The 27,765-nt window shown below is 42.2% G+C and overlaps 1 protein-coding gene across 1 annotated transcript in view; it reads left to right on the top strand.

Annotated features, from left to right (window-relative positions):
• The window catches only part of STK32C (serine/threonine kinase 32C), a 164,464-nt gene that overhangs the window by 82,899 nt on the left and 53,800 nt on the right, over nucleotides 1-27,765 (top strand). The window contains exon 2 of the mRNA XM_035138380.2: nucleotides 17,588-17,643. Within this exon, the coding sequence (XP_034994271.1) occupies nucleotides 17,588-17,643 (56 nt within the window). The remainder of the gene's footprint in view (nucleotides 1-17,587; nucleotides 17,644-27,765) is intronic.

Below are 27,765 nucleotides of genomic sequence, written 5' to 3'. Positions count from 1 at the left end.
TTTGAGATGGTGAAGACGCTGGATTTGATAGATGGTTGGAGGGTCAAAAATGAATTTGAGAAGGAATATACTTATTTCTCCAATGCAAAAAATGTGGCAAGTAGAATCGATACAATATGGTTGACATCTGAATTGCTAGGAAGGATACAAGAGGTTAAAATCTTACCTAAAACCTTATCAGACCATAATCCAATAATTTTACAGTTAAAACCAGAGTGGAAAACCGGAATGAGGAGGTGGAAATTGAATGAATCATTGTTGTATGATGAGAAAATAATAGAAGGAGCCAAAGAAACATTAAAAGAATTCTTTGAATTGAACAATAATAAAGAAGTGGAAAATAGAACTGTGTGGGACGCCAGCAAGGCAGTAATTAGGGGCTACTTCATAAAACAAAATGCCATAGTAAATAAAGAAAAAGAAAAAGAAAAAAAGAAAATAATAGAAGAGTTAGAGAAAAAGGAGAAAGATTTTAATAAAAACCCGAATAACGAAAGATTAAAGAAAGAAATTAATATGTTACGAGTAGATTATAAAACCAAAATAGAACAAGAAATGGATTGGAAGATAAGGCTATGGAGACAGAACACTTTTGAATTTGGTAATAAACCTAGCAAATATCTGGCCTGGCAATTAAAGAAGAGAAAAAGTGAGAAAATGGTAAATAGAATAAAAGAAGGGGGAAAAGCAATAGACAAGCCACAGGAGATTATGAAGAAATTTGTAAATTACTATGGAGAATTATATAAGCAAAAAAAGGAGAACAGGGAAGAAATAAAACAGTATTTAGAGGCACATAGATTGAACATAAATATAGAGGAAAAAACAAAAGAGATAGAAAGCCCAATCACAATACAGGAAATAAAAAATATAATGAAGAAAAGCAAACCAGGAAAATCGCCAGGCCCAGATGGGCTGCCGGTAGAGTATTATAAAAAATTGGAAAGTATTCTCCTTAATCCGTTAAAAGACCTGATGAACCAGACACTAGAAAAGGGATTAATACCAGAGTCGTGGAAGGAAGCATATATCACGTTATTACCAAAACCAGACACAGATACAGAAATAATCGCAAACTACCGACCGATATCCCTCCTAAATAGCGATTATAAAATCTTCGCAGGAATAATAGCGCAAAGAGTAAAGAACATCCTAAAAGAAGTAATACACCCGAACCAGTCAGGATTCTTACCAGGGAGGCAGATAGCGAGTAATATAAGAAATGTAATTGACATCTTGGAATACTTGGAATTCAAAATTGATAAAAAAGCAGCATTAATGTTATTAGACGCCGAGAAGGCATTTGATAATGTCTCCTGGGAGTTTTTAAGGAAACAGACAGAGATGATGGGATTCAAGGAAAAAATACAAAATGCTATAGGAGCTATCTACAACCAGCAAAAAGCCAGGTTAATATTGAATGGAAGGGTGTCGGACAGTTTCTTGATAACAAAGGGCACAAGGCAGGGGTGCCCATTATCCCCGTTGCTATTTATAATGGTACTAGAAGTTCTATTAAATAGTATCAGAAGTGAAGAGATGGTAAAGGGCATAACGGTCGGTAAAAGGGCATACAAGGTTCGTGCTTTCGCGGATGACATAATAGTAACATCGCAGGACCCCATCCAAAGTATCCCGAAAGTATTAGAAATTATCAACGAATATGGGAAGGTAGCGGGGCTAAAAGTGAATTATAAGAAAACCATGTTATTAACTAAAAACTTGGATAAGAAAGAAAAGGAAGAACTACAACAACTAACAAGTCTAGAAATAAGAAAGAAAGTTAAATATCTGGGGGTCTGGATTACGGCAAAAAGTCTGAACCTATATGAGGACAACTACAAAAAGGTGTGGAATGAGATAAAAAAGGACATGGAGAAATGGAGTAAGTTACAACTATCACTATGGGGCAGGATATCTGTAATTAAAATGAATGTACTCCCTAGGTTAATGTACTTATTTCAGGTAATACCAATATTGGGAGGAATGAAATGTTTTGCAGAATGGCGTAAAGACATGTCGAAATTTGTTTGGAATGGTAAGAGACCCCGTATTAAATATCAATTACTCACAGATAAAAAAGAAAGGGGGGGGCTTTGCGCTACCAAACCTTGAACTCTATCACGCAGCAGCAGGCTTGGTATGGGTGAAAAAGTGGATCACCTTGGAAAATCAAGAACTACTAGACTTGGAGGGAGCGGATAATCGCTTTGGATGGCACTCTTATCTATTACACGAGAAAGTTAAAGCGCACAGGGGTTTCCTAAATCATTTGGTAAGAAAATCTTTATATGCAATATGGACGAAATATAGAGGAATCTTAGAAACAAAAATACCTCTGTGGGCCTCTCCAATAAACATGATAACAGTTAAAAAAACAAACATGGATGAGAAATTGGCTACCTACAATGATATATTGGAAATTAACCAAGATGAAATTAAATTGAAACGATATGACGAAATTAAAGATCACCTTTCAGTCTGGCTCCAATACTTCGAAATAAACCAAAGATTTAATGAGGATAAAAAATTGGGTATTGCCAAAGAAAAATCTAAATTTGAAAAAATCATAATGAATAAAGAAGGCAAACAAATCTCACAAATATATGACCTGTTGCTTGAATGGGACCTCATGGAAGAACAAACTAAACCTTCAATGGTGAGATGGGCCCAAGATTTTGGGTATAATATCCTCGTGGAGCAATGGGAGAGGCTGTGGAGACAGGACCTGAAGTTTACCGCCTGTTACAATCTAAAAGAGAATATTTTAAAAATGATGTACAGGTGGTACCAAACACCGGATAGATTAGCCAAAATATATAAAAATCAATCAGATAAATGCTGGAGGTGCGGAACAGAAACAGGCACGCAAATACATATGTGGTGGAAATGCCCCATGATAAACAACTACTGGAATGTGATCTATGAGGAACTTAAGAAAATGACAAAAACAACAATTAAAAAGAAACCAGAGGTATTTTTATTGAATATAATGCCTGAAAATGTAAAAGGCGCGAACAGAACGCTGATGATGTATGGAATAGTCGCGGCAAGGATCCTGTTAGCGAGAACCTGGAAAAGTAACATCATACCCAGCAAACTTGAGTGGCAACTGTTAATGAAAGAGTATGCACAGCTAGCAAAATTTACAGGAAGAGTCAGAGGACAGACGAACCAAAAAATTAAAAAAGAATGGAGGTTATTTTACGAATATTTAGAATCTAATTAAATAATTAAGCCAACCAGCAGAGCGTACCTGAGCCCAAATAGAACATCTGAGGAACAAGATGTAAATGTAAATTAAGATTCGTGCCATGAAATAGAATGTAATATATGAGGTACAGAGAAGTAACGGGAAGTCAAATTTTAATTTTTCTTTTTCTTCTCCCTCTTTCTCCTTTTCTTCCCCTTTTTTCTTCTTGATTTCTTCCTTCTGTTCATCGTTGCTGGTTTCTTCTTTCCCTCGCCTTTCCTGAGTGTATCAGACGAGGCATATACTTTCACTGGTTTACTGGTTTACATTTCATTATTGTGACTATGTATTTTTTTCCTTTTGTTAGATTTGTACATGACAGAATTTTTCTTTGGTTCTTTTCTTTGTAATATTGCTGCAATACTGTTGCATAGTGTGATTTTTAAATGGAAAATAATAAAATACTTTTTACTCCAAAAAAAAAAAAATGAATTGCTTTACTTCTGCCAAATAGCCACTGTATTCTTCAAGATTGCTCTTTCCGCTGGGCTAATGAAAATGTTGAAAACCGGCTTCCTTGCAAGAGGATGCTTCAGGAGCAGAGCTGCCCAAATTTCCATTCTTTTATTTTCTTACCCCTTTCAGCATGCCACCAGGGCTATTTCTCTGAGATGCTTATTGTGGCATTCAATCAGAAAATATTCTTGAACAATCAAAAGAGAAGGCACTCTCTTGGTTGCAATGCAGCAGGTGATTTAGAAAAGCCATTTTGGCTGCTCAGGAGGGCAAAGAATGTCTGGCAGGAAAGTGGAGCTGGCAGGCCCTGGATAGGCAGGGAATCCTGAACAACACACAAAAAGGCCTTTGGCAGTGAGGAAATGAATGAGGTTAAAGTCAGCATGAAAGGTCTCAGAGCATATCCTGAGAAACGGAGCATAAAATCGGAGCAAAAATAATTCCTCAGCCGAAAAAGGATTGCCCATCCTCACATGACAGTCAACAAAAAGGCCGATAGGCTTTTATAGGTTCAGGACAGGGGTCATTCTGCCTAGGATATTTCCCCTGTATTAGTGAATTAGGTAAAGGGACCCCTGACCATTAGTTCCAGTCGTGACCGACTCTGGGGTTGCGGCGCTCTTCTCGCATTATTGGCCGAGGGAGCTGGCGTACAGCTTCCAGGTCATGTGGCCAGCATGACAAAGCCGCTTCTGGCAAACGAGAGCAGCACACAGAAATGCCGTTTACCTTCCCGGTGTAGCGGTACCTATTTATCTACTTGCACGTTGACGTGCTTTCGAACTGCTAGGTTGGCAGGAGCTGGGACTGAGCAACGGGAGCTCACCCCATCACGGGGATTCGAACCACCGACCTTCTGATCCGCAAGCCCTAGGCTCTGTGGTTTAACCCACAGCGCCACCTGCGTCCCACTGTATTAGTGAATTGTCAGTGCACAAATGTTCAGAGGAAGGATATGTGGCTATTCTGTTGGGAAGGTATACCTTAGAAGGCCAAGAGTCATCTCAAACACCATCTCTTGATAAGGAATATCAGGCAGCAGAGTTGGGGTTGGCAGTCATGGCAAGGAACCTTCCTTCTCCAAGGTGGGTTCATGGGACATCATTCAAAGCACTGGAAGGGCTGTTGCTCAGTGGGGTAGAGCAATTGTTCTGCATGCAGAGCATGGGAAATATTTCTGTCTGGAACCCTGGAGAGCCACTGCCAATCAACATAGACAACACTAGATGGACAAATAGTTTGAACTGGTATAAAGCAGTCTCCTGTGGAAGGAGGAGGTAGAGTACCAATGTACTAGAGTGCTCCAGTTGGAGAACAGCTTTTACCAAAGATGTCATGGGTTTTTAATACACTCGAACTCAGGATGAAAGGGAGAAATGCGCTAAGAGGATGGCACGCTTGGCAAACCCTCACCACGATCAATTCCCACCTGGAAACCTATGTCCCCACTGTGGAAGGACGTGTGGATCCAGAACTGGCCTCCACAATCACTTACAGAATCACTTTTCAAACCGTGTTTATGGAAGACAATCTTACTTGGCTATGAGTGATCACCAAAGAAGAAGAAGACTCTTGCCAACGGATCTGTAAATATGCAGTGCCAAGACCAGTAATGGAGTTCTTGGTATAAAGTAATGGCTAGTGAAAGACTTCATTACGGTAGCTGGGATGGCTGTGGATGTGGAAGAGAGTGCCTTCCCCACTCAGGAGCTAGAGATTGAGGACGCTATGGTCACATGCCCTCTTAACATCCCACTGATCAAAATTGGAATGCTTCTTGTTGTTGTTTTGGTCCTGAACTCTCACTCTCTCACAAAAGTGGTGGACCAAAATACAAGCGTTTTTTGGTCCCACACACTGGCACACGGCAGACCAAAAAAGCAACAGCAGGACATTCTGGGATCCAATCAGAAGCCAGGATTTGCTTCTGTGATTCTGGGGTCTCCTGCTCAGATTGGGACTATTGAGGGGTATCATGCAGTCACACATTGACTGACCAGCCACACTCCCACACTAGGGTCTCTGCCTTCATCGCAATCTCCTTCTGGGCCTTCCCCCATGATCATGCCACCTTCCTATTGACTTCACTGGGCACAGCTATCTATACTCCAGAATTGCACTGGTTCAAGGACTGAAGAACCCACAGATCATTGGGGTGGTCCACTGGGTTTTGTGAATTGGATTGCTAGCTAAGAATATTCCCTTTCATTTTGATCGCTGGCTGTACTCAGAGCTTATGGGGGCTGTTCTGCAATTTAGGAATGGAGTAAGCATTTGTTTTTGAAGTGTAAGTCCCTGGCAAAAAACAATTTTTCCCCTGCAGAATTGTGAAAATGAATGCTAGGGTTAGCATTTTATGGCTGAAATGCTTCAGTTAAGGTTTCTGCAGACTGTAGGGCACGGGTGTCAAACTCAAGGCCCGGGGGCCAAATCCGGCCCGCCAGCCCTCGTCATGTGGCCCGCCGAGTGCCCCAGCCAGCGGGACCTTGCTGCTGAAGCGCCGCGCCGACAAACAGCTGGGGCCGGGGGGGATAGAAAGGCGGGCGGAGCAGCGCTGTGTGGAGCGCCCCGAGCCACAGCAGGAGAAGGAGGAGGCAGCTTGCCGGGTCAGCGCCCAGCAGCGCCGCACGAAGAGTCCCGAGCCTCTGCGACGCAGCAGTGCTCTGTAGCACTTTGAATCCTCCTCCTCCTGCCACGGCTCGGCGCCTGGAAACGGCTGCTGCTGCTGCTGCTGCTGCTGAAGCACAGACAAAGCACCCAGCAGCGCCACATGGAGGAGGAGGAGGATTCAAAGTGCTACAGAGCACTGCTGCGTCCCAGAGGCTCGGCACTCTCCGTACGGTGCTGCCGGACACTGACCCGGCAAGCCGCCTCCTCCTCCTCTTGCCTCACCTCCTCCTCCTGCCGCGGCTCAGCCTCATGAACGTGAGCTCAGCAGCGGCTCAGCCTCATGAACGTGCAACTCTGAGGCTTTACGCACGTCTGCTAAAACGGACACCCGCTGCCTCACGCTGCACGGGAAATGCTTTTTGCCCCTGGGTCCCTTCGTGCTCTTTTCTGGCGCTGAATCAAGGCAGCGACCCCCCCCTTCCCTTTCTTTCTTCCTCTCTCTCATTCTTATTCTTTTTTTCCCTCTCCTTCCTTCCTTCTTTATCTCTGTCTTCTCTCCATCTTTCTTTTTCTTTCCTTCTTTATTCCCTTCCTTCTTTCCTACTCTTCTTTCTCTCCCCTCTTTCCTTCCTCTCTCCCTCCTGCTCCCTCTTTTCTTTCTTTCTTTCTTTCTTTCTTTCTTTCTTTCTTTCTTTCTTTCTTCCTTCCTTCCTTCCTTCCTTCCTTCCTTCCTTCCTTCCTTCCTTCCTTCCTTTCTTCCTTCCTTCCGTCCTTCCCATCTTTCTTCCTCTCCCTCATTCTTATTCTTTCTTTCCCTCTCTACTTCCTTCCTTCTTTCTCCCTTTCCGTCTTCTCTCCCTCTTTCTTTTTCTTTCCTTCTTTATTCCCTTCCTTCTTTCCTACTCTTCTTTCTCTCCCCTCTTTCCTTCCTTCCCCTCTCCCTCCCACTCCCTCTTTCTTTCCTTCCTTCCTTCCTTCCTTCCTTCCTTCCTGCCTGCCTGCCTGCCTGCCTGCCTGCCTTCCTGCCTTCCTGCCTTCCTGCCTTCCTGCCTTCCTGCCTTCCCATCTTTCTTCCTCTCCCTCATTCTTACTCTTTCTTTCCCTCTCTACTTCCTTCCTTCTTTCCCCCTTTCCGTCTTCTCTCCCTCTTTCTTTTTCTTTCCTTCTCTCCCCTCTTTCCTTCCTCTCTCCCTCCTGCTCCCTCTTTTCTTTCTTCCTTCCTTCCTTCCTTCCTTCCTTCCTTCCTTCCTTCCTTCTGTCCTTCCCATCTTTCTTCCTCTCCCTCATTCTTATTCTTTCTTTCCCTCTCTACTTCCTTCTTTCTCCCTTTCCATCTTTTCTCCCTCTTTCTTTTTCTTTCCTTCTTTATTCCCTTCCTTATTTCCTACTCTTCTTTCTCTCCCCTCTTTCCTTCCTTCCTCTCTCCCTCCCACTCCCTCTTTTCTTCCTTCCTTCCTTCCTCCCTCCCTCCCCTCCCCCTCCCTCTCCTCAGAAACATAGGATGCTGCTTTATACTTCTGGCCCTTAAACCCTGGAACCAGGAGAGCAGCTCCAGTGAGTCAACCTCAGCCAGTTCCTTTGGTGAAGGGTGGTGGCTCACTGGCAGAACATTTGTCCTGCATGCAGAAGGACCCCAGCATCTCCAGGTACCAGTAGCTCTGCAAATCTCCTGCATGAAACCCTAGCGAGCCTCCACCACCCAGTGCAGTTACCAAAAATCATTTTCCAATAAATTGTACAATAATTGTACATTTGAATATCTACTTGCCATTATTCTGACTATGTTTCTGCTTTCAGAGCTAGTCATTACTTACATTATTACAAAAAAACAGTAATAATTGAATGCAGTGACAATAATTTATGATAATAAAGAGTGGACACATAGTCCTACAGATACAACCGGCCCTTTGAGGGTGACCAAACTGCTGATGCGGCCCCCGATGAATTTGAGTTTGACACCCCTGCTGTAGGGTGTACAAGAAGCTAGCATCTTAATGCTCACCTGCTGTCTGCTCGAACCCCTGCCAAGATTACTAAAAGCCGGGGATGAAAGTACATAAGATTTTAATGCAGGCAAACTTCATATATCTAAATGTTTTAGATTCTTTTAATGCTCAGTACATGTGGATAAGAATCAAAATTGCAACTCCAGAGACTCTAATATAGAGTGCTTCAGTATGCAGTAGGTATTTTTTAATAGAACAAGGATATGGCACAGTTACCGCTTCCGCTTAATGTTTCTTTCACTGCCTCCATCTCTTTCGAAAGGCTCCTCACAGCTAATGCTTACATTATTTTGTGATGTGGCAAAGTCTTAACAAAGTCATTTAATTTTATTCCCATGTTGCTTTTGTGTGGTGAAGCACCATGCTCATTGCTCAAAGCCACAAAATACACAAAGTCTCAGGGCGTGTGCAGAGTTTTATTTGACCCAAGCTTCTTGGTAAACACACCCACGCTAGTGCACACCAGCTCACCACAAAAAAGAAATAACATGGTAAAATCAGGCACAGACAGGTAGATTGGCCTGTGCTATGTGTAACCCTCCCAGAAAAGAGCCTGGTGGGAAATGTGGCTTTTTCTTACTCAATTCCAGTATTCTTTGATCCAGAAACTCCATGGATGAGACCAATTATTTGATTGCTTATCACCTGGCCACATCAGAGGGTGCCATTTGGATTATAAAGAAGCATGAAATTATCCTTGCTGTATGCCATTAACAGAGTGGTGTCTGTCCAAGTTTGTAGGAGATGTCAACAGAAGGCAGCGGTCCTAAAACTTTATCTCAAGGGTCAATTCAGCCAATAATTATCCAAGTCCAAATTACACTGTGCCTGTGGTAACCTAATAGTTGCCTAGTCTTTGTTACCAATGCATGTAACAATTTGGCAAATGTTGTGGCCATGTGTTAAATTACAATTTGTTCATATAAGAAATGTTTTAAATCAGGGCTTTGTTTTGGGAACATAGACCATACAGCTGTATTGCTTGAGAATTCAACTTTCTTCTTTACATAGCAGCTCTGCGGAGGCCATCTTTACCCTAGACAAAAATAATTTGTTTCCATTTCTTTTTACCTTGTTGACATTTTCTGTGTTACAAAGTCAGGTGTGGGTACTTTAGTGTTCTAAGGCTATTATTTTGCAATGCAAAACTTGGAATTAGTTTAGACACATGTTTTGAACTCCCCATAGATTGACATACCATTTAGAGGAAGTTGTGATGGATTAAGTATTAGCTGGGTATATTTCTATAGTTCCTATCCATGGTGCTATTTACTTTACTTGCACACCGTTGAATATATGTATTTTACTTTATTAGAAACACAGTTAAATATATAGCTGGGGAAAGGGATGGTTATTAATGATAATAATAATAATTACACAGAAAGCAAATACAAATGTTACATGCTGGGACCTTAGTCTCAAAACAGTGAGCTGGATGAAGGCGTTGTGTTCTTACATGGAAATTCTTCAGCTGCAACTGTGGCCCAACCAGAATTAGACTTGGCAGCTAATCAGGAGCTGAGGTGCATCTTAGATGCCAAACCACCCACTTGTACAGGCAGTTTGACATTCTATAAAAGCTCTTGCTGTTACTCCAATTGAGTGGATCAGTGTGCATGCCTTCTCGCCCTTTGAAGACAGGGCCCCCATCTGGTTAGCTGTGCCTGCTCCCCTTCCCCCAACTTTCTCCCCAGTCCTCTTGCCAATTGCATCATAGCAACAACTTCATAAACAATGTTTTTGTTTAAGAAAATATGAGCTGCACACGCTAGCCACAATTTTAACACAGAATTAGATGCATGGATTTCAGTTTTTGATTTCAACAAGTTAAGGCACATGCTTGTTATTTAATCAATTCAGCAAAATGTGTATGCTGCTTGGTTATCATTAAACCCCAGAGTGCTTTACAAAGTAAAATAAACCCTTAAAATGATCAATAAAAGACAAAACAGGCATATATTTTTCCCTTTAAAACCCTCACACACATTTACTAACTAGTTATATAATCTGCAATAAGCTAAAGACAGATTTAAACACTTGTAACTCCTGCAGGTCCAGATTTGCTTGCTTAAACAAAAACGTTTTAACCAGAAAGAGTACAATGAAGAGGCCTATCTGATTTCAATAGGCAGGGAGTTCCACAGTGTAGGTGTTGCCACCCTAAAAGACTGATCTCTTACTACTGCAGAATGTGTTAGCATTATGTGGCACCTGCAGAAGTGCAAGTTCTTTTTTAGAGCTAGTTCTTTATAAAAATGAGCTTGTCAGGTTCTGGTGCAGGATGTACCCAATAGCTTTCCATATGTGCAGATCCCTTCCATGCACGCAGAGGACTGAGCTGGATTGAAGCTACTTTCACTTTTTTCTTTGGTAGTGTTTAAGAAAGCTACTGTCTCGGCACCAATACCAATTGTATTAAAATAATCATCAGCTCTTGTGTAGTGTGTGTTGCTCTAATCATTTATGCTGGCATAACTGCCTGCAAAGGCATCACAAAGTCACAGCAATTCCAACATAATGGCACATTTGACACATTGTGATACTGCAGCAGTTTTATCTTACTTTTATTCAGTGTAATGGTTTGGGAGTTTGATGCAATTCATGCAATGCTTGGTGCTGGTAGAGCAAGCCTTAGGATTTATACTTTATCAGCTTGCCAGTCTTACAGCCCTATTCTTAGCAATGAAGTGAATGGAAAGTGTAGTGATGCCTTTTTAAAGATTGTTCTTGGTTATTGAGGAATTAAAAAGGGGGGTTGGATAAAAGACCCCTGGATGGTCCAGTCAAAGGTGACAATGGGGTTGTGGCGCTCATCTCGCTTTCAGGCCAAGGGAGCTGGCGTTTGTCCACAGACAGCTTTCCGGGTCATGTGGCCAGCATGACTAAACTGCTTCTGGCACAACGCAACACCGTGACGTAAGCCAGAGCGCAATGATCAGCAATGATCATGGCAATAAGCAGCAGAAGTGTTTAAATTCAGCACGGGTTTAAGGAAAGGTAAAGCCGGCCAGAATCATCATCCGTGGTTAATGTGGTTATGTATTAAAGTTTTATATCCCTAAGTGCGGCTTATTCACAGTTTAGTCCCTAGCAGGAAGGCAGTAATAAAAACAGTGCTTATTTGAAAAGGCTATTAATTTAACAGAGTTGCTAAAACAGAGCCTGCTGTACATGTTTGGGGGGAAAGAACTCACACTGTTTCAGTTACAAAACAAAAGCATTGTACAGTTTTAATTAATGCACTTTATTAATGAAATCCTACGTGTTTCATAATTTGCACGTATACAGAAGCCAATTAGTTTTCTGCGAATATTTCTGCACCTTTAGAGTGAAACAAAGCAGCTACCGGTACTTTATGTTCATGCTGCCAGAACTGTTCTTCATCTACAACCTTGGTGGTATTTCTCTAAGACTTATTCAGAGTAGACTCACTGAAGGCAATGGACATGAAGCAGTTAATTTCAATGAGTCTACTCTGAGTAAGATTGAGTTGCATATCACCCATTTTTTTTATCATTTCAGCTGTGGCTTCTGAATAAGGAACTGTGAAAATGCAGACCAGCCATGGAACCGCAATATGTTGTGTTTCCTCCACATCACATCAGCTATCATTCAGGGGTAGTCAACATGATACTGTCCAGAAGTTGTTGGACTCAAACTCTAGTCAGCCTTGGCTTTGTTGTTTAGTTGTGTCTGACTCTTCGCGACCCCATGGACCAGAGCACGCCAGGCACTCCTGTCTTCTATTGCCTCCTGCAGTTTGGTCAGACTCATGTTGGTGGCTTCGAGCACACTGCCCAACCATCTCGTCCTCTGTCATCCCCTTCTCCTTGTGCCCTCAATCTTTCCGAACATCAGGGTCTTTTCCAGGGAGTCTTCTCTTCTCATGAGGTGGCCAAAGTATTGGAGCCTCAGCTTCAGGATCTGCCCTTCCAGTGAGCACTCAGGGCTGATTTCCTCAAGAATGGATAGGTTTAATCTTCTTGCAGTCCATGGGACTCTCAAGAGTCTCCTTCAGCACCATAATTCAAAAGCATCAATTCTTCGGCAACCAGCCTTCTTTATGGCCCAGCTCTCACTTCCATACATCACTCCTGGGAAAACCATAGCTAGACCTTAGCTGCCAAGTATCCCGTTTTTCACAGGAAACCCCTGGATTTTTATCCGTTTCCCGCTCTTCTCCCAAAAGGAGAAAGATCCCAGAAATCCCCCGGATTTCCTACCTGCCAGGGAGCCTCCATTTTGGGTGCCGCTCTTCCCATGTGTGGGCACCAGAAATCGGGCAGAGTGGCACCGGAAGTCGCTTCTACGCATGCTCGGCAGCCATCTTGGTGGTGGCTGCTCTGTCCTATTTCCAGTCCCCACACATGGGATAAGCGGCTCCAGAAGTTGCTTCTACGCATCTTCCGGTGCCGTGCCGCTGCTGATCCTGTATTTTTCAGCGGGAGACTTGGCAGGTATGAGCCAGACTCTGTGATGAGGTATATGTGACATGCCCTTCTCTTCTGCTCACTTGAATGGAAAGCACGAGGTGGGTGTGCAAAAGGACACACACACAGAACTATTCATTCGCTTGAAGTAAATAAGGAAAGCTATGTACATCAAGGCTTGTGTGTACATCAAGGAAGAAGAGGGATTTGGGGTTGAGGACAATAGTACTAATCCAAATGGCGAGCTAACATAAAAACCAGCATTTGGAGATTGCTCATGGGGTCTTAGCGTTTTTAAGAGGAGCTGTGGGGAAAAGGATGATCTGTTGTGGGTGAAATGTTGTTCCACACAGGGTAGAAAGCAAAAGCGTGCTATTTTAAAAGTCCTATTCCTAGTTCCCACTGATTTGATCAAATTTAGCAGCAGGCCAGAGTTTCATACCAATTTAGGCAGTCCTTCAAATGCTCAACCTACTTAGATAATGTATTGTGAGTTTTTATGTGGTTAGGTGAATCCTGGCTCAGACTGACCGAGTTGTTCTGACGAAAGGCTAGCAAAGGAGAATAGGCACGATGGAGAGATGGGGAACACTTAATTCCATATTTGAATTCAAAATAACTAGCCAAATTATTGATTGCAGGCTTCTCCCTCTCCTTAATGGAGTTGGAGAACCAAGATTACAGGAAACCAACAACCTGAAGCCCCCCCCCGTGCCACCCCCCCTTACATCGCTTTATATTCACCGTGGTTTTCAAGCTGGATGCGCAGCGTTTCTAAAAATGACAACACGTCTCCACAAAAGATGTGATTATTCCAAAAATAGAAGATTCTAAAGTTGCTGGGAACAATACATAGTTTTACTTTCTTTTTCAGAGAGAAAACTGCCTTTCACTAATGACTCAAATAGCTTATCATTGGGAATGATTTGTAATCACCAATATAAATGGGTAGAGGAGAGTTTCATGACATGCAGCCGTCACAAGTGAAGAGATGACAGCTGTTGCCTATTCAGAGAGGACCATTCTCACCCACTAACACGTCTTCAGTGTGACACAGTTTTGACATCGGCAATCCATTATATCCCACAAAGCTTTTGGCTCGAGGTTTCAGTAGAGAAACTGGAGGGGTCACGAGTGCTGGAAAACGCTCTGCAAATTACAAAGGAAGCGGAATGCAGCAAAGTTACATAACTACATAAACCTGGTTATGAAACTTGAACTGCAAATTACTATGGGCTGTTTCTTGTGAAAACAATACTGTCCGTTATTTCTCTTGATTACTCTGACAATTCATGTTCAGCCTCTCATACAAGAGACGAGGTGCTGGTCAAGAGACTCCGCATTTGACAATGGAAGCCCATAGTGGAAAGCAGATAATTGAGGGATTCCTCTTTTTACCTAATGCTCAGCAAAATTGGATACACTCACTATATTGTTGTATTTAAAAAACAAAACAAAAAACACAGTAAATTGGGCAAGCTGGCCCTTCCCTGTCAACATTCACTGGATTAAGCATTGCATGGCCATCTGGCTTTGAACTTGGTGGTCAGGAATAGGTACCTTAAGGGCTGCATTCATATAGCACCATGGTCAATTCCAAATAGCTGCTCATTACAGGAATTTCTGTTTATGATTCAATCTGATAGGCTTCGGACAGGGCCACGCCCCCTGTATTCCTTTGAAATACCCTTCCTCAGCTTGGGAGTCATTTTTGACTCACAGCTGTCCATGGAGGCGCAGCTGTCTACCAGCTCCATCTGGTACACAGGCTGAAACCCTACCTGCCCGCGGACTGTCTCGCCAGAGTGGTGCATGCTCTAGTTATCTCCCGCTTGGACTACTGCAATGCGCTCTACGTGGGGCTACCTTTGAAGGTGACCCGGAAACTACAACTAATCCAGAATGCGGCAGCTAGACTGGTGACTGGGAGCGGCCGCTGAGACCATATAACACTGGTCTTGAAAGACCTATATTGGCTCCCAGTAAGTTTCCGAGCACAATTCAAAGTGTTGGTGCTGACCTTTAAAGCCCTAAACGGCCTCGGCCCAGTATACCTGAAGGAGCGTCTCCACCCCCATCATTCTGCCTGGACACTGAGGTCCAGTACCGAGGGCCTTCTGGCGGTTCCCTCATTGTGAGAAGCAAAGCTACAGGGAACCAGGCAGAGGGCCTTCTTGGTAGTGGCACCCACTCTGTGGAATACCCTCCCATCAGATGTCAAAGAGCAGGGGTCAGCAAACTTTTTCAGCAGGGGGTCGGTCCACTGTCCCTCAGACCTTATTGGGGGCCAGACTATATTTTGAAAAAAATAATGAATGAATTCCTATGCCCCACAAATAACCCAGAGATGCATTTTAAATAAAAGGACACATTCTACTCATGTAAAAACATGCTGATTCCCAGACCGTCCGCAGGCTGGATTGAGAAGTCGATTGGGCCGCATTGGGGACCCCTGTCAAAGAGATAAATAACTACCTGACATTTAGAAGACATCTGAAGGCAGCCCTGTTCAGGGAAGTTTTTAATGTGTGACATTTTAATGTATTTTTTTTAAAAAAATTGGAAGCAGCCCAGAGTGGCTGGCTGGGGAAACCCAGCCAGATGGGCGGGGTACAAATAATAATAATAATAATAATAATAATAATAATAATAATAATAATAATAATTCCATATCTGGCTCTGTCCGAAGCCTAAGGAGCTTAGTGCCTAAGGCACGCCCCTTACCAGTGGCCACAGGGAGACTTCCTAGCTGATGTGCATAAGCAGGACTCCTCCTTGGGTGATAATTCCTTCCCGGACTTCCAGCAAAACGGGCTGGAGTCAGATATAGCTGGTTAGGTCCAATGCCTAAGCCAATACCACTCATCATCTGAAACCAATAAAGTTGTGGCCTTTTTATGCCCATTAACCTTAATTATTGTGTCACGTGTCTTTATTATACCACGGGGAAGGTCGGGACATTGCCACGCAAAACATGTGCAGAAAGCACAACCAAATTAAGCCGATCAAGGCGTAACTGAAGTGGGATTCTGTTTTTGACTTTGCATGAGACTTAAATCAGGATTTGGAAAAGGAAAAAATGCTTACCGTATTTTTCGCACCATAAGACGCACCTGACCAAAAGACACACCTAATTTTTAGAGGAGGAAAGGGGGAAAGCCCTGTTTTTGGGGGATCAGCTCAAAGTTGTGCAGCTTCTTACAGCTTCTTTTGCAAATGGGAAAAGCCCCATTTTGGGGGGATCAGCTCACCCTTGTGCAGCTTTTTTGCAAAGGGGGAAAGCTCCTTTTTTTAGCATCAGCTCAAAGTTGTGCAGCTTCTTTTGCAAATGGGGAAAGCCCCGCTTTTGGGTGGATCAGCTCAGTTGTGCAGCTTTTTTGCAAAGGGGGAAAGCTCCATTTTTTTTTTTTGCTCCATAAGATGCACACACAGTTCCTCTTACTTTTTAGGAGGAAAAAAGTGTGTCTTATGGAGCGAAAAATACAGTATGTTTGGGAGCCATAGATTTTTATTTTGCTAGGTAAATGTTACATAGCATCTTACACTATGAGTACTTTTTAAAGATCATGGTCATTATGGTTATAGTAATAATTTTCTAGCTGCTTTGTCTGCAGATCCAGGCAACATTAAATATAATTAAAGTGATGGATAAACACACTTCCTAGCTGCCATTATATCCCATTATGGTTCTGGAATTAGCTAGGAGCTAAAACTCAAATGGAGTCATAAATCAACTGAGCAGATGCCAGTGGCCTCTTCTTTAAATGTTAGTTTCCTCCTAACAGAAGTAACAAGTATGTGAGCTGCTGCAGATTCACTATGACTCTGTTGCATCACTCATAAACAAAAGCTACAGCCTTTTAAAGGCTGAATAGTATATCTATAATAATAATAATTATAATTATTATTATTATTATTCCATCTTTCCTCCAAGAAGCTTAGAGTACTGTATATACAGGTAGTTTCTAGATTATACACATTTAAGATTTTTTGGAAATTGGGTGGTCGGTAGTGGAATCACTTGTTTCCTCTTCAGTTCTTTTGAGCACCTGACCCACACTTTTATTTTTTGGGGGGGCACATTATTTTTTTTAAGGGTGATCACTTTTATTTATTTTTGTCTGATTTGACTGAGATGCTCCATGTGTGCTGTTGGCTATGCCTGAATCCCCACAGGGTGAAAACTCATTGGTGGAGAGAGGCTTAATGTCCCTAGGTGAGAGATGAGAAGAGGTTACCTGTATCACCTCAGATGAGAAAATTGGAGGAAATGAGTGGGGGTTGTTTTTTTTTTTAATGTAGATGATTATTGGTTGATTATTGATAAAATATTCCACTTTTTTATTGAAGTAAGAATTGTATAGATCAAATGTTGTGGTGGGTGTAAAGCGAGTGTGATAGTCTAAGACTGTCTAGAATGCTGCCAGTGGAGTTCTGAAAAGCTCAGGGTTGGTTGTTGGCAAAGGAGACCAGTGTATGGATTTTGTTTTTAATGAATATTTTAACCTTTAAAAGTTTAGAAAATCCTCCACTACTGTGGTTTAGCAAAAAGCAACTCACAACTCTTTGGTGTTTATTGTGCAACATTTTGAGCACTACAGCTTATGGCTGCATTTGTGGATCCTTGGGGTTCGTATATTTCGTTTTTCACATTTATATCTCACTCTAGGAAAGTCAGGGTTGAATCGGAGGTTTGAATCCAGGTCTCCACAGTCCAAGCCCATCACTCTACACCTCACTGCTTGATATGATTATAAATGGCATGCCTCTATGAAATACGATGGTGGGAAACGAGTGAAAAATGTCAAAACTTCTTTGTCTTTTTTTTGCAGTGAATTTTGATCACTTCCAGATACTTCGAGCAATTGGGAAAGGAAGCTTTGGCAAGGTAAGAGAATAGTTTGTAATTTGAGTGTGGGGAGGGGGGAGCTATTAAGTGCATTGTAGTAAAGATAAAGGGAAGTTTTCAATTAACTGTTTGCACTTGTGGAAGGATTACCCCTAGACTAGAGCAAGGTGATGCTTCTTCCCCTTCCTCTCCCATCCATGCCCCTCACTGTCTGCAAATCTGTTCTGCAGGATGGGAGGAACCTCCAGGAAAAATTGGGGGGCATGGAGGAGGAGGGGAAAGAATGATGTAGCTCCATGGCTTGGTTTGTCCATCATAGCAAGGCAAGCCTTGGCTTCGCTGCCCAACTGAACTGAAAGGTCCAGGAAGGAGCAAAGTGTCTGTGATTTCCACCCCAGGAACAAACATATTTGCACATTCATGCTAAGTCAAGGTTTGGCTTAGTGTTGTGTGTAAACACAGCTGGTGTGGCTTACATAAAAACCACAATATATATTGCACCGTACAGCAATAAAATCACAAGGTAAAATGTCACAACACACACAGTGCAATCCGATACATGTCCATTCCAAAGTCCCATTGAGTTCTAGAAGTGCATATAGCAGCTGAAAAGAGCAGCTGTTGAAAGAATCCTTGTTAAACTTAAGGGCTGTTTTCACGGGCTTGGCTGTATTATCATCTGCCTGCTACTTCCGAACCTTTGAATCAAGATTTGGGTCATATTTCAAATCTCTTTTTAAAAAGCTTTATTCAGAAAAGCGACTTGGCCCACATCTGATTGTTTTAATTTTAATTTTGACAAGCTCATCTCTCTTCTTAGGCCCTGATGAATGTCTTTGAAACCAAAAGACATTATTCTTCTACTAATCCAAAAATAATCAGGGAGCTCAAGGTAAAAGTGCTAAGTGTCTTGGAATCAGCTGACTTGCAATGTGCAATTTATTCAGTGACTCATAGAATGGGTTATGGCTCATGTGTATGAGTTGTTATTTCCATTACGATCTGTGTAACCTTTTAATTCATTGCCCAATAAAAGGAGCTAATGAAATGCAGTCTGTGGGTTCAGGCAGGTGTCAGAATGTGCAAAACTCTTACTTTTCCTGAATATTCCTATAATAGTATGCTACTGAAATAATAATAAAAAAAAAACAGTGCCTTATCCATTGAGCAGGTATTAAAAAAGGCATACATTGAAGGTGTGCATTGATTTAACAGGAATACACACAGAGAGAAATAATGACCTGACAGAGGTTGAAAGTACATGTCCTTTTCAAAATCTAGAAAGAAAAACCATCCTGGCATAAATGTTTTAACAGCTAGACTTTCCACTGTAAGCAGAGTTGTTCAAACCCAGAAAATGCAATGTAACAGATTATTACCTGTGACTGGAGGTGTGAAATATTCTGGACTGAAGTGTGTGCTTTGAAGGTATCTTTCAGGTTTTTAAAGCAGTCATCTACTTAAACCCTGTGCATCATTCTGCTTTGCATATGTATATCACCACAATCCTGGAGGATATCTATTTAGTACGACAAAGTCAGATGAGAGCCATCATTTGGAGACTCACTTTTTTAAAAAATAACAACCACAAGATACACCTGTGCTGGAAATTTATTACTGGGTGGCAAATATTCTGGAAATCTTAATATCAAGTTTATCCACACAGATTCCCCCCCCCCACATTCTTGTCTTGCTCCTTTGATAAGATGTCTCAGTCCTATCCTCAAAGTGCCCTGTTTCAGAGCCTTCTGTTAGACTGTTCTGGCAATGAAACCACCATATTCGGTGGGTGGGAGAAGGAGGTCTGGGCCAACAGAATGGAAGGCTGGTTGAGTCAGCAGAATTGAGTAGAGGGATGCTGTCACTCAATGCAACTTTCTGTCCCAGCCTGGCATTGAGGTTTTGGTGATTGCAGCCTTACCTGGGAGTAAGCCTCATAGAATTCACTAGGACTGACTTCTGAGTGCACATTACTGTTAGTCTGAATCTTATACCTCGTGGACACAGTGTACTGATGTAGGGACAATGCTATCTCAAGCTGTCTTCATTATGTGTAGTTCAGTTCAAAAGTACATGGCTGGCACCAGGACACGCCATCCTGGGCCCAGAGAAATTCAGAAGGAGTACTCAGTGTGGTGGGTTTGAACTGAGAAAGGGAAGGAATACTCAACTCTGCTTTCCACTCTACTGAAGTGGCATGTGTCACTTAGCACAGGGACATGTTTTGCAAGAGTGGAGGGGGGCTTACCCCCTTCTTTCAGAATTGTCATCGTCAAACTGTTATTGATTGGGGGGTCACCAACATGGTTCCTTCCATATATTGTTGGACCAAAACCCCCATCACTCCCAGCCTGCATAGTCAATGATTAGATATGGTCAGAGTTGTAATGCAAAGCCATGTTGGCTAACCATGTAATAAATGTGCATACACCAGTCTGTGAAACCCCTTTTCATACATACGGTAGCTGCAGAGGAAGGGAAAATTCTTCCCTACAGTAAAAAATAAACAAAAAAAAACTAAGCTGTTGTGGTTTGGAAGTGGGGGGCTTGGAGAGGAGGTTATATTGGAAAGACATTGCTGGCCTGGTTATGGTAGGGTGAGAAAAGCCTGCATTCTGGCCCTGTCGATGTAGTCCTGGTATCAGAGATGTAACTAGGGTCCCTTGGGCCCTGGCAAAGAGCAGTATCAGCAAAAAAAAAAAAAAACCCTCCCAAAAAAACTTTCCCATAATAACCACATTAGAAATCAGTGCATTTTACTTGACCCAAGTACTTGAAGCGTCCTGAGTGAGGGCAAAGTGAGGAGGAAGGGTGAAACTATTTGCATTCCTTTGTGCCACAGTGCAAGACAGACAAGAAGCTACTTCCAAGTTCAATCTCCCCGCAACAGCAGTGGCATGTCACACACATATGCCATACACTCCATCGTCTGATAGGTGACTTTTGCACTCGGGGGGGGGGGGTCAGTGTTGCCAACAACCAGGTGTGCCTCTGCTTGGTATTCACATACATGGAAGGGCAAAGTGGTACCCACGTTGCCTCTGTTAGGTCTTGCGTCTGTAACCTAATTATGTTTTAGCTGAATGGGCTTTTTCCAAATATGTATATCACAACCTGATGTAGAAACATTGTGATCTACACACAAGATAGGAAAAAAATGAGAAACTGAAACTGATACAGGCATTCCTTCCTTGTATTTAAGCAATCATGCACTGGAGAGGAACTCTCATTTTCTTTTCATTAACATTTTTTTAGCACTAACATTTGCTGTTCAAGTAAAAGAACTGCCTGTGTTTTTAATTGATGCTGGGAGTATATATGCAGCAGTGCCAATCACACTTACTGGGAGCAAGGACAGAGTCACACATCCATGTTTGTCATTTGATAGCTGCAGCATAAACTGATGACATGCAAGTGTGAAGTGGCTGCTACCCAGCAAACACCACAGAGAACTTTTTTTTTTTACTATCTCTTCACTCTGCGGTTGACACCTGCAGCTGTCTGAGTCACCTACAGTGCAGTCCTATGTCTACTCAGAAGCAACCCTTCACTGAGGTCAATCGGGTTTACAACCAGTTAAGTGTTGATAGGACTGCACCTCTTAAGTGGCAGCCGATGAACTGAATCAACTGATGGGTGAATCAGCCTCAAATTCTACCAATTTCCTTGTCTGCATCCTCTCCGAGGAAGATGGCTTCTGCATGACCTTCCTAAGAAAAGGCTCACGTCTAATGTAGTTTGCTGTTCAGAAGTAGTTTAACCTTATGATTGCATGGCTTTAATAATTCACAGAGCTTGCAGATGAGAATGACGAAGCTATAATCTACTTATATAAAGGTCACCGAGGCCTACACTGTAGAAATACTGCAAGTACAATCAGTTTCGAAAATGTCTCAGTATCAGTTCCAATTAGATGTTTTTTTGTTTTTTTTGCTTGACAGCAAAATGTACATGTGCTTTCCCCCTTTTTGCACTACTTTAGAACAAGCTCTTACTTTGCAAAGTAAGCATGTGCATACACACACACACACATACACACACACACACACACACATACACAATATCTCCATATATGAAGAAACCAACCCACACCATGAAGCCATTACTGATGTAATACAAGAGCATGGAGCACCTGCTATGCTTTACTTACTCCACCCATCAGATTGTAGAGGATTCCACCTCTGCATCACCATGAGGTGTGATGTCTCACTGCTGCACCACCAAGCTGTCCCTTTTCTTTTCAATGGGTGGAATTCACCATAGTTCTAAGGAGATCTTTCCATCAGCATATCAGCTTGCCAGCTGCAGCAACTTCCCTTCTCCTCCCCCCCCAATAGCTGCCAAGTTATCCCTTTTTTACAGGGATTTTCCCTTATGCCGAATAGGCTTCCTCGCGAGAAAAGCGAAAACTTGGCAGCTATGCCCCCCCCCATGCACTGTTCTGGGTTTCCCCTCAACCCCCCTGAGTCAATTTGCAGGAGGGGTGATGGGGGTATGCAGGGAGAAGGGGGGGCGGACAAAAAGCCCCATGGCACTAGTAGAAGACTTTGCACGTGCTTCTGCTAGCAGGACTCATGCGTTGAAATAGTTGATTCCAGCCCAATTTGTATATCTGCTTCAAGGTGTGAGATCCCATTGGAGGGACTCAGAAAATTAACATGAAAGCTCAGAGCTTGGGGGCACCAATATAAGCCTTCACTGGCATCTGGTGAGCTCCTCCTTTCTCACCATTTGCTATGGTCTCACTGGAATTCCAAAATATCATTGACCTATAACTATGGGCCAGTAAATTTGAACTAAATGCCCACAAAGGGACTTATCAGAACCTGAACTTTTAGATTCTACTGATTCAGATAATAGATGAGTTCTACCACTGTCGCAACTGAAACCTCATAAGTTACAATGACACCTCATTAGCAACAGTATCAGTTTAACTGTACAAAATATCTCCCTGGCTTCAGAGAGAAGTAAAAGACCACTCCCCCTTTACACAGTTAACTATTTACAAACTTAACAGTTTTTATAGCATAGAAACATCCTTACATATATATTTCTCCTCATAAAGATACAGTTTCTTCACCTAGCCCAGCAAGATTTGGAGGGCCACATTGTTCTCTACCCCTGGCCTAGAGCCATCGGTTTATCCAGTGAAGAAGTTCTATACTTTCCATTCAGTCTTCTACTCCTGTGTAGAGTAATCCAGGAAAGGTCTATGAGCACCCATGGACCTGAATAAGAAACTTCTTGCTGGCCCATGTAAGCTGCTCTGAGCTTTCTGCTGGAAGAGTAGAATATAAATTACATAGCTAATCCTTCCCACAGCCTAGCACTTCAGTGCTTCTCTTGGCCCAGTCTTCTTCCATTTTAAGCCTAGAATATATTGAGGAACATCACAATCCACAAATGGCTTTACCCAAGCAAACATGTTCTTGAAACAAGCTGTTTTCCGAACAGAAACAGACCCCGTGGAATGTGCTTCGATCTATAGATCAGCTGATTGATTATTAGCTTTTGGACTCAGGTTGGGTTTCTTGAAGTAGGATACATAATAAAAACAAGATTTTAATTTCAGTCTCAAACCACAGATCGTGGATTTATATTCTAAAATATCCTATCCTGCAATCCAGAAATTCAAATTCTACAACAACGTTCTTTGTTCTGGTTGCTTTTCTTAAAATCATTTGTAATAAAAATTTTGTTGCACTGAGCCTGATAATATTATGGCAAGAGAAAACTTGATATGTAGACACAGGCTAGGCCAGATCAAGGGCCCAAGGCAACTAGCAGCAAAATACCAAATGTGCCTATTCAGATATAAGTCCCTTTGACTTAAATGAGACTTGATCTCTGATGAGTGGGTATATAGTTTGCAGCTTTAATGTTCCTTCCCCCCTTAGTCTGATCACATGTGGAGTAATAGTACAACCACACAAAAACATCAGGAGTTGACATGCACAATTTCCTTCAGTTTCATTGCTTCCTTCCCTTTATAACTGTTTGGTCTAGACCAGGCATCCCCAAACTTTGGCCCTCCAGATGTTTTGGACTACAATTCCCATCATCCCTGACCACTGGTCCTGTTAGCTAGGGATCATGGGAGTTGTAGGCCAAAACATCTGGAGGGCTGCAGTTTGGGGATGCCTGGTCTAGACAAACACAGCAGAATGAAGTGGGAATGAAGTGATGCTTCTCTGAGCTGTGGTCATGTGTTTACTATGCACATTAACATTCAAACTTGTTCTCTGCTGCTTTTATGAGATTATTTTGATTGGGCTGTGGAGATAATGCTACTTTCTTGTCATATTTTTGTTTTATGAGTGTACTGGCCTTATTGGTTTTAAAGGTCATTGGATGTCTTAAACTGTATTCTTTTATAATGTCATTGTATGTTATTTAGATTATATACTGTGTTTGCTGCTATGCAGGCATATTAAAATCTTTTACATAAATAATAACTATTGCTCAATAATGACCTGGTTTTAATACAGGCAGATAAGAACCAAACTGGTAAGAGTCATATGATGTGGCTGAAAACAGGCTGGTGGTCAGGTTCTGGAGTGAGCAAGTAATTATCTTCTCTCAAGGACAACTCAGACTGAGGAACCAAACCAGGATCAATATCTCAGCCGGGCCCCTATTGGTTCCTCAAGTTTGCTGAAGGACAGTAGTACTAAATCTGGACATATCACACAGTGTAGCCAAGAGCAGACCAATAGCTCCTTCTTCCATGGGGGCACAGGGAGCAAAGGTTTTTGTGCTGTGTTGACAAGTCTCTGATTCAAGGCTTCTGGCATCTTACACAAGTAACAAGGAGCAGTTTTCATTAACTGCCTTCCATGGATACCTGTTTCCCCAAGCAGGTACTAGCAGGAATCCAGGTCACCAACAGTTGGTATACTAAGCAATATGTATAATTACCTTTGAACATTCACACCTTTATTTCCCATTACGTATACAATGAAACCTTTATTTCCCATTACGTATACAATGAAACTAATAAAAAATAATTAACATTATGACAAAGCTCTTTCCCTCAGATTGGAAATTGCCAGTATGTAATGCCATACATTTAGACCACATGTTTTACAATATTCTTTGTGAATTTTTTTTGCAGCACTGAGAATCAGATATATTAAGGATTTCAATTACAGGAGGCATCATGGCATAGGCTAGTTATAGACACCATCTGTATTCCATACATAGTTGAGTGTTAAGTACTCATGTGAATAGAACTGCATGAGGAAGAAAGTGGGTCTGTACTTGCTGCCGCTGCCTCATTCTTCATGCCTCTATCAGCTCAGATGCCTCCAAGTAGGTCTACTTGCAGGGAGGGATGAATGACTATCTCAAATTTGGTTTCTCCCACACTCTCATTTTTCCAGTATTAAGTTCCATTCTCCATATTTCCACACCCATCTGCAATTCCTTTTAGGAAAAAAGACCTCATGAAAATTCTTCAGTATTTTCTCCTAACATACACATTCTACCTAATATACAAATTTTTACAAAGTAGTTTCTCTTCATATGATGTATTTTATGTTGGTTTCGCTAATATATGATTTTTTTGTCTGACACTTTAGCCTAGTTTCAGCTGGTACGAATTAGGTAGGTTTGCCTTTAAATGCAAACTGAATCAGATTTCTCTCTCATCCTTGGGCATAGGTCAAGGCCAGAAAATACAGTCCCATCTATTCAGGCAAATCCAGACAGAAAATGTTTCATTTCTTGACTGGAGTAGAAATCAGTTTTGCCCTCATTAAGTTTCTGGTGCTGCAGTTTCTTTCAGCATCCATAGCTTAAGTGCAGTGTGGGAATATTCTGTTTTTGAATTGCTTTGTGGAGCCAGACCTTTGTCAGCTGCATGAGTTAGAGAGGATAAAGATTTAACAGTGAAAATCTTGACCTTCCTGACCTTTCCTTTCCTCCTAAGAGTGGCTGCCTTTTGTGTGTGTGTGTGTACCTGGGCCCTCACTTCTCCCCACTGTATTCCTAAGCAGATATGTGGCAGAAATAGAGCTGACAAAGGCCATATACCACTTTTCTCTATTTCTAGGATGGGGGAATTGGTGGCAGCAGCAGAATTAAATACTCAGAATAGAAACTAAAACTTGGATCTAAAGCTGCTCGTGCCAGAGCCTTAATACCTTGGGCAATTAAAAGCAGACTGGCATCATTCCTAAAAAGTATGGGAGTGATCTCTGCCCTTGCACAGAGATTGCACTAAAAGTTTAAGGCAGCTATTTCCAATGTATATGAAATGTGGGCTTGGATCCAAAGATTCCATTGAACAAATGGAAGTGCCTTCCATTCATGCTGGGGGAATCTCTGGATCCCAGCCAGTGTAATTCTACAGCATTGAAAAGATATTTTCTTTCTATGACAAATATACAGTACTTCTGTTGAAAATGGAATCTACATCAAAGAACACAAGAAGAGTCCTGCTGGCTCAGATCAACAGCCCATCTGGTCCAGAATCCTGTTTTCCAGAGTGACAAACCAGGTGCCTCTAGGGAGCCTGCAAATAGGACATGACGGCAATAGTCCTCTCCTGTTGTTTCTCTCCAGGAAATGGTATTCAGCGGTGTGTTGCCCTTTGAACAAGGAGGGTGCATTTAAAACTGTCAAGATTAGTAGCTGTGGCTAGAGCTATCCTCTGTGATGCCCCTTTTAAACCCACCTAAGCTAGTGACCGCCACCATTTGTTGTGGCCACAAATATGTACACCAGGTTAAGAAGTCCTGACTATCTTGAATCCATTAGTAATTCCATTGGTATGAGAGATGTAGAGGGGAAAGAAAGTTATCTCTATGCGTTTTGTCTATGTATGATTTCATAAACCACTATAAGGCATCTTCCGACTCCCCCCCCCTCCACATGTTCAAAGAACATGTGCAGGGTGTTGCAGGGGCCGTGAAGACCAGCCATGCTGCTGCTGTGCCTGCTGACTCTAACCCGGTTAAACATTGAGCAGGAAAAACCGAAGGGTGAATCTTCATGCATTCAGTGAAACATACTAAGAATCCTCTCTAGAATCCTGCCCAGTTTTCCCAACTGCATGGAGGACTCTGAGTTCAGCCAAACACCTGAAGATGCCTTCTACAGACCTTGCCACTCAACACTTGAGAGTCAGGGGACAGGAGACACTGAAACCAGGGCTGGCTTATACATCACCACCACCACCACCACCACCACCACCACCATCACCATCACCATCAGGGAGCAGTGCTACCAGAGAGCTAAGCACTGTGACCCCAGTATCTGTTAACTTGGATTGTCATCATTGCCGGCGTGCAAAACTAGGGTTTTTGGCCCTATGTGCACCACTTTCCACTTATGTACATTTAACTCCCTTCTGCTGTGTTGTTGCCCACTTGGAGATCCCTAGAATTCTCAACATGAATTTATCTGCACAGCTATAATATTTACCATATCGTGTTATTAGATTTTAACACTTGATTGCAGGGATCAATACTGAAATGGATTGTAGCTTCGTCAACAAATTATAAGGCAATCAAGTATTAATATCTCAAATCCATTTTTCTCCCGGCTTTGTTCCTAAACCTGCTGATCAAATGGCATTTAATAATTGCGGGCAGGATTGGGTCAAATTAGCAAGAGTACAGGCAAGCAGTAGGCAATTGTGATTTGTAACATGAACGTAAGGCTTAATATTCCCAATGCTTTTTCTTTTGTCTGTAGAACAGGAAGAATTTCCTCATCAATGTGTAGTTTGTTTCAATCTAAGTGCAGGCTATAGAGGGTAAATATTTGATTTAAGCTTTTAGCTGGAATTCAGCTTACAGTCCGAGTTCCATATTCATTTTTTAATAGGTGCAGACAGGTGGATCCAAAATAGGCTAGGCTAGGAAATCTCTATTGGCAGCATTCTCATATTCTCTAAATCACTCTCTCTTTCTTTAGAAGTTAGAAAGGCAGGATTTTAGAAGCCCTTGGTCCCATGGATGAGGTGTTGGAGGAGGCTATTTTCACATGGGAAGGAGCAAAAGAAGCTGCCATATACCATTGGTCCATCTAGTTCAATAATCCCTACAATGACCATTGGTATTTCAGTGGTTCAGACATGAGTCTTGTTCAGCCCTCCCTGGAGATGCTGGAGATGATATGCATACAAAGCATATCATCTATTACTGAGCTGTGACC

Source organism: Zootoca vivipara, chromosome 5 (assembly GCF_963506605.1).
Source record: "Zootoca vivipara chromosome 5, rZooViv1.1, whole genome shotgun sequence".
In the NCBI taxonomy this organism is placed as follows: domain Eukaryota; kingdom Metazoa; phylum Chordata; class Lepidosauria; order Squamata; family Lacertidae; genus Zootoca; species Zootoca vivipara.
Note: the sequence above shows the minus strand (reverse complement) of the source record. Positions and strands in the feature narration are given on the sequence as shown.